General features: G+C 38.4%; 1 protein-coding gene across 2 annotated transcripts in view; it reads right to left on the reverse strand.

The window, feature by feature from the left end:
- LOC122790871 overlaps positions 1 to 12,700 on the reverse strand; it is a 172,435-nt gene that overhangs the window by 36,500 nt on the left and 123,235 nt on the right. For both annotated transcript variants that reach the window (XM_044058532.1, XM_044058534.1), the window contains exons 4-5: positions 11,295 to 11,405; positions 11,035 to 11,139 (exon numbers count right to left, since the gene is read on the reverse strand). In XM_044058532.1, coding sequence (XP_043914467.1) covers positions 11,035 to 11,139; positions 11,295 to 11,405 — 216 coding nt within the window. The remainder of the gene's footprint in view (positions 1 to 11,034; positions 11,140 to 11,294; positions 11,406 to 12,700) is intronic.

Consider the following 12,700-nt stretch of genomic DNA (forward strand, 5'->3'; position numbering starts at 1 on the left):
TATTTTTACTTTGGTTTGTGCTACAGATCTTTGGGTTTAAGATGTGTACTAAATGTGGTAGCACAATTCTGCAATAACACTGTTACATTCTGTGTATATAATGTTTGTGAGCTCAACATTTATCTGTAAAGTCTGAGATTTAGGTGAGTTTTAATGTAACTCTTAAAGACTACAAGAACAAGCTTATTTTCAATGGGTTACTGGGTAAGGATAACAGGGAGCTGGAATATTCTTCTACCTCTCTTCCTTCTGACTAGCTTTAGTGTCCCAAGGGCAAGTCTTCTATGATGAACAGCGGATGCTTCCAGCTTCTGCTTCAGATTTGTTTTATTTTATTTTTCTTTGTTTATTAAATAGGTGGGCAGGTCTGAGGACACTTTTAGCCATAACCAGTGTGACAAGGTACGGAGTAACAGTGCTGAAGAGAGAAATCAAAGGCAATGGCAATACTCAGAATCACAAATGAGAAATGTACAGGTTGTTACAATTCAAAGTAGTTAACTAGTCTCATGGAGGTTGAAACTGTACATATAACAAAGTAAAGACAGCTAAACAATAACCAAGTTGGAACATCTAGATCTGTTGTTGTGGACAGTACATACATTTTGTTCATGTAAGGCATGTCATAATATGTTCTCTTTTGTGGTATACGCAAATTTATTTACAGATATATTTATTTATTTGTTTATTTACATTTGATAACTGGGTAGTATCCGACTGGGCCAGTAGCCCGTTTTCAGTGGAGACCTGGGGAGAAAAGCTCCAAGGAAGATTACATAATTATACATTTATACATATGACAATTACAATAGGAGTTCAAACACACGTTCCTTCACATTGTATCTAAAAGCATGTAACAATGATAGTACAATCATTTTATACTATTCATACAGGCAAAACAAATATATATTATATATGTATATATATATATATATATATTTTATATATATATATATATATATATATATATATATATATATATATATATATATTTTATATATATATACACACACACACACACACACACACATTTTTTTTTTCAAGATAAAAATATCACAAACTGAAGCTAAGAAGGCTCAATTGCCAAGAAATATTGACAATAAGTGGTGGACAGAAGCAAGTTAGACAGTAAGAGGCTAAATTAGTTAGCCTAGTGGAGAACATGAGCAAAGCCTATGTTTGGTGAAATATTCCTTTATGGACTTTTTAAATGAATGTGTATCATTGATAGACAGAATATGCTGAGGTAGAGAATTCCAGTGTTTGGCAATGATATGTGAGTATAAGGAGACGCCATGAGAGTTTTGGGTTTTGTTAACCTTCAACAATACTTTATCAGCAGACCTAAGACATTTTAGGTTAGTGTAGGGTTGGACAAGGTCAGATAGAGCTGGGCAGTTGTCAGGTTTGTATAAGAATGTATGGGCAGTTAGTAGCTGAATCAGAGTAAGCAGGGGAGGGAGCTCTAACCAGTTCAGCTGGAGAAGGGCAGTGCAATGGTGAGATCTTTGACACTGATTAGTAGCAAATTTGACGATTTTCTTATAGCAAGATTCGAGGCTATTCAGTTCAGATTTGCAAAGATTGGTAAATATTTGTGAACAGTAACGCAGGGAAGATAAGAGATGGGCTCTGGTTGTTGCAAGTCTGGCATGGTCAGTAATATACGATTTAGCCCTATAGACAGAACCCAGTTTGACATGAACCTTTTTAATTGTTAGTGGAAGGTGTTTGTCAAACTTAAGTCTACTATCAATTGTGACAACAAGAAATTTTGTATGTTCAACGGGTTCTAGCTTTCCATCACTGGAGGAAGAAACAGAGAAAGGTGGTCGGTTGTTTGTTGTTGAGGTATTATAGAAGACCATAAGCTTGGTGTTATTGAGATTAAGCATAAGTTGATGGGCTGTTAAATAGTTTTCAATATTGTGGAGGGCTGTGTAAGTTTTTTTTTTTTTTGGAATTCCTTAATAGAGGGGGCAGAGCAGATTAGGGAAGCATTGTCAGCATATTGTATGATTGAGGCTGGATTTGCTGAGATCTTTAGTAAAAATTGTGAATAAAAGTGGGCCAAGGATAGATCCTTGTGGGACTCCTACACATATAGAGAGCTGGGGGGGGGGAGTTTATTGTCCCATAAAGTGGCTTGTTTCCTATCTGACAGGTAGCTATAAAACCAACTTAGGGCTTCAGAGCTGCAGTGGTAGAAAGCCAGTTTATTGAGAAGTATGTGATGAGATACAGTATCAAATGCTTTTCACATATCTAGGAAGGTAGACTAGTTGTTTTTTGTTTTTGACTTGATTTACAGTATTAGTAAAGCTAATTAGAGCTGTACTGGTGCTATGCCTAGGTCGAAAGCCATGTTGTATATTAGATAATAGATTATTTGACAGACAGTGGTCTAAGATCTGTTTGTGTATACATTTTTCTAAGATTTTAGCAAGTGGTGACAAAATGGCTATGGGTCTGTAGTTGGATACATCAGTAGAGGCACCGCCTTTATGTAAGAGTAAGATGTGAGATATTTTCTAGAGGAGTCGTACGTACTGTTCAGAGAGAGAATGGTTAATGAGAATAGATATCGGGTAAGTGATGGAAGTAACAGCTAGTTATAGAAATTCACCAGGTAAGATGGTCTGCAGCTAGTGTGTAAGGTTTTAGTTTAGAAAGGAGATTCTTAACATAACTTGTTTGGATAGGTTTGAGATAGAGGAGGGCAGAATTGTTGTTGGAGGTTTGAGGTTTGGACAGAGGCTTATTAGGGGTTCTGTTTAGTAAAGAGCTTACTGAGTTAATAAAATGGGAGTTAAACTGAGTGGCTATGCAATCATTTGGGTTGGTCAGAGTTGGGGCTGAGGTAGTACATTTTCCTGGGTTGAGAAGGAGGTCGATTGTGTGCCAGAATCTTTTGGGATTTTCCTGGTATTTTAGCTGACTTGTTTGGAAGTAGTTTTTTTTTTTGTTTAATTAGTTTTTTGGTTTGATTTCAAAGTTTTTGGTAGGTAATGAGATTTTGTTTCATTCTATTATTCTGAAAGAGATACCAGGCTCTATCCCTTTGTTTTAGGAGAAGAATTGTGTCTTTTGACAACCAGACAAGCTATTTGGATTTGGTACTATTTTTTCTAATTGGGGCTAGATCATTAAGTATTTGTTGTAAAGCACTTTTAAAGTATTGCACTGCATGGTCCAATTGAAGAGTTTTTAGAGGTGGCCAGTCATATTGTTGAAGAAGAATACTAAACAAGGTAGGTGAAAAGTGTTTTTTATTGCAAATGTAGCGAAATGAAATGTCACAGGAATTGTGTATATTTTCGAATCAAGTAGGTAGGGAAGTGATCTCTTAGTGTGTCAGGAAGACACCCAGTATCATAGCTAATGTTGGATTTGTTTGTTAAAAATCCAGTCAAGAGTGGACTTCCTGTTGGTGTGTTTGTCGATGAGTGTGGGATGGTTAATTTTTTGATAGAAATTGTACAGGTTTATAAAGTTAGTAGGGGGGTTAAAAGAGCAGGTAGTCCAGTCAAGGTTAAAATCTGCAAGTATAATAGTTTCATGGCTGAAGTTGGTATAGGCCCATTCAAGGATGTTTTCGATATTTTGGAGGTTATTAGCAGGGGGCAGGTAGATCACTACAAAGATAATGGACTTATGATACTCATATCTAGGCGTGCTACTGAAACTTCTGAGTTAGGGATATCAGGTGGAGTAGCGTTAAGTTGTGCCAATTTAAGATTGTCTTTAAACATAATGGCAATCCCACCACCACATCTAGATACACTGTCAGTTCTGAGGATGTTATAACCATTGGGAAACAATTCTTCAGATTTAATATGAGGCTTAAGCCATGTTTCAGTAATGGCAGCTATATCAGGGGAGTAAAGGGCAAAAGCAGCCTGAAATCCATTTACTTTGTTTATCAAGTTTCTGAGGTTGATGTTAATGATAAGAAGGTCAGAATTACTTTTTTTCAGTGGCAGATAGGAGTTAGGGCAGGTGTCAGAATGCGGATTGGGAGGGGAGGTGTGGTAGAGAATGCGGCGAGGGTTGGGCCTGGATTAGGATGGATGTCACATTGGAGTTTAATATGGGTAAGGGAATGGAGGGTAAGACATCTTAGTTTGGAAAACAGACTGTGATATATGTATAGTGTAGTAGCAGAGGTGTGGGTTTGAAAATATCTAAGAGAGAATAGTAGAGTAGGGGCGGTGTTGAAAAGGTATGGGGAGATGTGAACAGTGGGTTTGTCAAGATGCAGGTCCTCAATTACTGGCAAGGTAGGGGAAGGGTGGTTTGTGAGAAGGTATGATTAGAAGGAGGTGATATAAAGGGCTAGGAGTAACAGAGCTAGCAGGACAGGGCGAGAAATGACAGGTTTTATTAAAGGCATAGTAAAGAAGGTAAATTGTAGTTAAGGTCAGACTCAGGGGTACTAGATTGTAGATAAAGTAAAGAAAATCTTATGTAGAAGAGTCAGAAAGGAGACTTGATGAGATAATGAATGAAGTGAGATTGCAGATTGGAGATAGGAAGAAGGGGAGGAGCCTGTCTAGGAATAAAGGAAATTGATCCTGGGGTGGGTAGGAATAGGGTAGAAGAGCAGAGTGAGCCTGAGCAGCACCGGGAGCTAGCAAAGCGATAGCAGAAATGAGACTGCAGAAAAAAATTATCAGTATCAGTGTAGACACTAACCACGTAAGTCAGGAATAGAGGAAAAATAGTATAGGATGGCTTTACAATAAAGACGAATTAAAGAAAGTACTTGCACTAGCTTTTGAAAGTCAAGTAGGAAATTTCATGCACTAGTCTGTGAAAGTCCAAGCGAAAAGCCTGGTAGTAAAATAGTGGGTCAAAGGTATCCATTTGTTAGGGAATTATAAGCCCTGGGTCCAAATATGCTTCTGAAGAACAGGGTCGCCAGACCACAAGAAGCATTGAAGGGCATCACTGGAGGGAAGTCTGTTAGTCTGAAAGAAAGAGGAGGGCTACAAGAGGGTCATATGCAACCACTGCCCCTGGCTTAGTGAGCGCTAGGATGCTATATTCAGCTATTTTGTCAATACTTGTAAAGTAGAAAGTAGCTTATAAGTGTAAAAGTTTAGGAGCACATTCACCATGAAAGAGCCACCTACACTCACTTGTAAAGTAAAGTAGTGTCCTGTCAATGTTATAATAAAAGCCATGCCAGCACGATCCACTGGAAGGCTGTCTAGGAGAGCACTTTCATTTTGGGGGGGTAACCAACGAATGTATGAGGTCAATGTTTTTTCTAAAGGTAAAGACAAAATGGGAAATGGTTAGGCTCGGGGGGGGGGGGTGAAGATGACCAGGATGAGATTTAAAACAAAGTAAAATAAGCACGGCTTTAATTTGCATAAAAAGAAACAGATGTAACAAAATCCCAGCAAAAACAGGTATACAATAACACTAGAGCACAGGGATTACACTAACATAAGGATAATGATGTTAAGGACCTTACTGAAACAGTTTAAGACCCTTCCTAGATAGACAGGATAAAACATTCAATGCAGGCAGTAAGAACTATAACCATGTAGCCGAAAACAAGCATGTGTTAATGCAGGTCATATGCAAACCCAGATATGCCAGCTATCTCATTACTACTGCATGGACAGAATAAAACGCTAATGATTGACTACCTTTAGCCATATTTCATGGTAATACTAATATTGGTCACTGTGGACTGCAATGGTGACTAATACACAGTACTGGAGTCAAGGAGCCATTACTAGACACACAAACTAAAGAAGTGCAGTGTTAATACATCAGAAAAGTACATATACTCATCTGATAATCAAGGACAGCAGAATGATATCATCTGGACCATGTTAACACATGCAATAGCTACCACTTTAGTCACAGTACTGATATTAAAAGCTGTTTTACTTTAGCTGAGACAGCACTTATGAATGCATTAACTGAAAACATTCAATGCAAGTTGGAAATTATAAAGAGAAATGCATAACTAAACAACTCGGAAGGCAGTAAACTGCACCTTAAACTATAGGCTTAAACCTAGATGTAGGGCACGCATATAGACTGCATATGTGCTTAAAAAAGACTGTCTACAGGAAATGTGATCTTTTTGAAGTATGTTGTCACCCAAGTTCATTGAATACTAGCAAAATTTGTTAGCACAGACTCTGGAAATGCAAGGTCAAGACAAAGGTGGTTGCAGAGTAATTATGGCATTAGTCAACCAGACATTTTCGACAATACTTTTGCCTTTGTCATTTAAGTGTCTTATTCTAACAAGAGGTATGGCTCAGTTAGAAAAATGTTATTACTTTTCCACTAATTCCGGTATGGATCAATCAGATATGTCTAGCTTTATTTGCGTGTCTGATTTTAATCAACGAGATGGGTCTGTTATTATTTTACATTACTTCTAGCATGGATTAAGCAAACACTTTGGACAAATATTGCTTTACTATCTTTTGTTGGTTTAATCATTATGCAACAAAATATCAAAATAAGATAACTTGCTGTGTTAGGACCAGGGGCTCCCCAGTGACTGTAGGGTTCGCTGGTGCCTAAAACCACTATGATTACATCTGCAGCTGTACATTGGTGGATAAAGGTGTCTAGGATGTCAGTGCTGTGACATAACACAGACAGTGTACTTAGCAGGAGGGGACATTTGTGAATAAAGTATTTAACACTGATATTTAGTATAGGCAGGGTCTGCCTCCACAGTAGATGCAGCAAAGGGGGATAAGTAATGCATTGCATTCAAACAATCTAGTATTTGGCTAGTCAGTGCGTGACACCAGGTCACTTCTGTGTTTGCACCCTCTAGTCTGAGGGTGTTTGTGACACTGTGCTACCTGGATCAGCCATCCTCTCGAAAATAGGCACACCTGTCTTCTCCAAGCCAGCTCCAAGAGATGCCCAGGCTACTCATGGAACTTGGGTTCCCTGGGTCATAGTTAGGCCATCTGCACCAATTGAATTGGTACTAATAATGCCATAATAATAATAATACGATAGTACTCTGAAAGTGTCAAGTGGATAAGTTAGATATGATATGTCAAAACATGACTGGGTGAGAGGAAAGGCTTGGTGAGATATATGTTATTACTGATTTTACACTAACTGTGGCATTGATCGACCAGATATTTTGGACAATATTTCTGCCTTTGTCACTTCTGTGTCTTATTCTAATCAGAAGAATGGTTCAGTGAGATAAAAGTTATTATTACTTTTGCAGTAATTCTTACATGGATCAACCAGATAGTTTAGATATTTCTGACTTTGTTATTTGTGTGTCTGATTCTAATCAGTGGATGGCTCAGTGAGATAAATGTTATTAACTGTACACTAATTCTAGTATGGAGAAACCATATATTTTGGACAATATTTCTGGCTTTGTCAGTCATGTGTAGAATTTAGGTGACAGAGTAATATATACGCTTCACACTACTTTTACTGAATTACTCTGTTTTTTTCCTAACAGATGGTAATGACTCAGTCTTATATCACACCTGCACCAGGACTATAATGAATGCCTACTCAACAGGTTATGTGCAGCAATTATCACCTTTGTCTGAGCATGCAAAACCTTGTAGTAATGAAATTTATTTTGTTTATTTATTTAACATTTGTTGACCAGGAAAGTCTGACTAGGACAGAGCTTATTTTTAGCTGAGACCCAGGGAGAAATGGTCCAGATGCATGTCTTTGGAATGTGGGAGGAAATCCATGTGAATACAGGGAGGACATGCAGACTGCACAGAAGGCAACCCTAGCTGAGAATCGAACTGGATAACCTCTTGTTGTGAGCCAACAGTGTTAACCGCTGCAGCAAATGCAAGTCATTATCACATTCTTAATTTATAATATATGCAGTTACAGTATAATGCTTTATCACATTATTAATTTATAATATATGCAGTTACAGTATAATGCTGAGTCATTAACACGTCAGGTAAAACTCCCAGCAGCTGCCACTGTTATTCACGTTACTGAAAGTCGTTATCACATTGATGAATACACATGCCAGATTATGAAAATTATTACAATTTTCATATTTTGGTAAATAACTCTGCTAGGAAAAATGGCAAGGTGATAAGTGAGGTATCCTTTTGAATCCATTATCAAAATGTACAACTTCATGTAATAATATGAATTGTGAGTATCATATATGGACAGATATCCCAGTTTGTTTGCTTGTAAGATTATGAAAATTAATATATTTGCCATATTTCTGTGAATATGTGTGCTAGGAAATAAGGCAAGGTCAGTGAGGAAGTGTAATATTCACAGCAGAACAAACAAACATCAATTTCTGCAAAAAAAGTTATGTCCATCTATGACAAAGAAAGAAATCAAATACTGAGCTTATTTGTCACATTATGGAAAGTAGGATATTTCTTATTATTATGCCCATATCTTTGCAAGGGGTCATAGTGACAACACATGTGATATATCATTCTGAAGCTGACAATGAGTCACATAACTTATACATTGAAATGTAGTCTGTGTCTGTTACAGGTGATGAGATATTATGCTTTGTTTAATTGTTGGATTATGAGAATTATAACATTATAACATTAATCATCTTTCTGAGAATATCCCAGTAAAGTAGCACCACACAGTAATTAAGTGGAGGGATAGATTCCTGTCCCAGAGACTTCCCATACTCTGGAACAGGCTACCCATCTATATCAAGCAAAGTTCTTCATTAGCACTCTTCAAGAAGAATCTTGATGAGTGGATGGGAAATAGGAAATACACCCCGGGGATCACTTCTGTGTCTCTGCTCAACAGTGGCATAGGAAAATAACTTTCTTGGGTGGCGTAAGACAGGGAACCTTGTTGGCTAGGCTTAGGTAGGCCCGCGGGCCGATAGCCTAGTACCTACCTATGAACCTATGAATTAAGGTATCATTTTAAAGCTGACATTCACACAAACAAATTACTTACAAATTCCATGGATCTACATGGTACATTCACCAAGATATTATAATTTGTTTTACCAAAAAGGTAAAAAATATGCATAACATCAGCATTCCTTAGCAAACATTTACTAATGACTTAGATATATGCCATCAACATTACAGCGTTGGAAAGATGAGTGTCTACTGAACATTTGCATTTACACTTTTAGTCTAGCTCTTATGGTTAAAGAGGGGAGTGGGGGGGTGTACCCCCTACCTAGTTTGGGTATATATTGTCTTCTGGAATGAGTTAGTCATTGGTGTAAGAATGCATGTCTATGGTTTAAAGTATATTGTTTTGAAGCTTTCAGTGAAATATAATATAAAAGCAAACTAGGTCAGGGACAATGCTCCTCACACCCCAATGTGGGGGGCTGTGCCTCCTACACCCCCCCAACTATACATACTAACTCCAGGATTGCACTACAGTGGGGAAAAGGTCATATACCTTTTACTTGCTTTACAGTACTCTACTCAGTGACAGTACTTCACTTCAGTGAAATGAAATTCAGTGAACTGAGTTTTCATTAATTTGAGCTTTTAGCAATTTGGTCAGAGTGAATTAAAATTCTGTGAAATGAGCTTTCAATGAAACAATGTAGACCCAATAAAAATATAGTTTCTCCAACTCTTTTAACTAACTGGTTGCTCAGCAGACTTATCATTTTTTTAACTAAATGTTGGTGTCTCTCAGACACACAAACATACATGCACACACAAACATGCAAGCGTATACACACACACACACACACACACACACACACACACACACACACACACACACACACACACACACACACACACACACACACACACACCCTTCTCTTCACTTCACCTCTCTGATTTTTTTATTTTGTTTCTTTATAGGAGTGTATTTGCATTTTGTTTCATTAGTACTCCTTATGTTTCTTATTTCAGTTTGGATTGTAAAATAATGACTTGTGTTACATCAGGCCTGCTTTTACTTTTAGGCTAGGCTCATTACTATGTATGAGGTTGTCAGCCATGATTTATGATCCTTTGCACTTTTTATGTATATATTAGCTTTCCATGGGTTAAAGCTGCTATTGTCATGAAATCCACTTGATGGATGAAAGAGCTTATCATAAATTAAAGCTGAGTTTTTCTGGTGACTAAGCCTGTTTGTGTTTGTTCCTTCAGTACCTTCATAAAAGAGGAATTAACATCTGACAGGTGACAGCTATCTCTTTGCATCTCTGTTGTGTTTTTTGTACTTACTGATATATAAAAGACACCACACCACAACTAACCTTGGACATTTGTTTGGATGAAATGTATTCTCCTCAAGGGCAAAATGTGCTCATTCTATGTCCATACTAATGCAAATTATATTTCCAAAATACTCCTGTAGTGATGGATTTCAATTCATGCCACCTGGAAAATGAAAGCATGCTTCCAGGCATTCAGTCCTGTACCCTCCCCACCTCCATCAATCTAGGCTTACCACCTGTCCTTTTCATGCAAATTGGTCCCTATTTGGAAAGATGTGTCTGGCAACATACATGAAATAAAGACAAATCTCCTGAAATGTTAGGACAAAATATATTTCCTGAATAGCTACTAATAGTTGCATAAAACATTATTTGTATCTAACACACTACATACAAATCTACATAAATTCTGTATGCATAGCCTTATATTTTGGTAGAAAAGGGGAAGTCTAGTCTTTTTCACTGGTTGTGGGTATGTTTTCACCTGTAAACATCTCATGTTTCCATAAAAACGCACCATTTTGACCTTTTGAAAACATGGTAACCCTACGTCAAGCTCTGGCCTCCTAACCATTTATCAAACCCAGTTTATGAATGTCACAAAACAAATCTTCTCACTTAAGCCAGGCAGTTTTAGGATTAGTTTAAAAATGTTACACACTTTCCAGAAAAAAAGAATACCATGGTTAATACATTAAAGGTAAATAAGTCTAGTGGAGAAAAAAATGTATCACTTTAAGAAATATAGTTATAAGAAAGAATGTAGCAAATTGGTGAAAAAAACAAACAAGGAAAAAGAGGACTGCATGTATCAAAGACAATGTGACTTTAAAAGACATTACCTTCCATCTGAGGCAGGTAGAATGTAGTTGCATTAATAATATTCATACACTGAAGCTGTCTTTGGAAATTCACCTTGGATAAAGCTGACAGGCTAGAATCTTTTCCTATGATTAAATAAAAATAGATTAACATGTTAAAAATGGACAATGCCCATTGATTTTAATTTGCTAATTCATTATTTTCTAGAATGTTCTAGAAACTACTGAAGATACATTACTGGCTGTTGCCAGCAATTACAAAAGAATGTACAGTAGCTTACCAAAAAAGTAAAGTGTTTCAGAACTCTGTTTTCCGTGCCTAGTTGCTTCATGAAGAAAAAAGTGTTTCTCTGTGATAGTAGTGATCAGGTGAGCCAATGTATTTGGAGCACCTGTAAAAGCAAAATATTGTGCTTTTAAGAGAGTAATAGTAAAGACTTTCTTATCCCCATCTTTCTCACATCATCCTCCAGAAATAACTTTACCTCCCAGTCTTGCTTCTACAAAACTCCAAAGACTTATCTCCCAGTCTTCCCAAAGAAAATATCACTGTGTCACAGTAAAAAAGTCTTCTAGTTTTCCATTAAGGAGACAGAGAGAGTTATTCTAACTGTATCTATTCTGGTATTGAAAACCATCCTCCATTCTGTTCCAGTCTCCCAACTGTCTTCTTCCTCCAGTTTACTAGAATCAGCTTCACTCTTTCTGAAAAAGCCTTCTTTTTCTCATTATATGTTTCTGGGTGATGCCAAAAACCTTCCTTAGCTCCATCATATATAAAAAAATACTAAAATTCATACATGCATAGATTTTTCAAGGATCCTGTTGGTTATGGGGTGAAGTTAGATGCCTTCACCCTGGAAGGAGCTCTCCAGGCCCCTCTGCCATCCACCCTGGTGCTCTCTTATGGACTTCCATCATGGGGGGCTGTGCCTGGCCCCGCTCACCCAGGCAGAAGCTCTCCAAGCCTTGCTGCTGTCTGCCCTAGCACTCCCTTAAGGACTTCCATTGTGGGCAGCTCTGCCTGACCCCTCTCACCCAGGCAGGAGCTCACCCAGCCCTGCCACTATCTGCCTCTCTCCCCCTTCCAGATGTCCATCCCAGAGGGGGCATGGTCCATACCCCCTCACCCAGGTGAGAGCTGTCCTGTACCAGTCACTTTCCACCTCTCTCTCTCCCTTTCAGACTTCCATCAGGACGTACCCCCTCTGGGGTTCCATTTCTATCCAGGAGAGAGAACTTTTTTCCAGGGTTATATATTTCCTAACTGCTGCCAAATCATGCAGTGTCATGCATGCTCTTGCAGCCTCTCAATGGATCTTCCCAGCCTCATGGACCTCTGCTGGGCCACAAAGGAGCCTCAGACAGTCCCTCATCCAGACTTCTGTGATACTGGCTCTCCACTTGCCTTGTACCTAGGGCTTTCAAACTCACAGGGGAGATGGCCCTGGGTCCCTCTATCTCTGCACTTTTTGCACCACACCTCAGTCTCTCACACCCATGGTGCCAGGCGCCAACAAATGTGCATCGTTTCAAGCCTCCTGGCATGTGGCCTCTTGCTTCCTGGGTGGTGCTATTCACACAGTGGCATCCCCACAGTACCTGGTGAAGGACAGGAGGCCAATCTGTTTGCCCCAGTGTGAAATTACATGGCTGCCCTATCTCCAATCCCACGGGGACTGGGAGA

This window comes from Protopterus annectens, chromosome 16.part0, assembly GCF_019279795.1.
Source record: "Protopterus annectens isolate FY-2018-M chromosome 16.part0, PAN1.0, whole genome shotgun sequence".
NCBI lineage: Eukaryota > Metazoa > Chordata > Ceratodontiformes > Protopteridae > Protopterus > Protopterus annectens.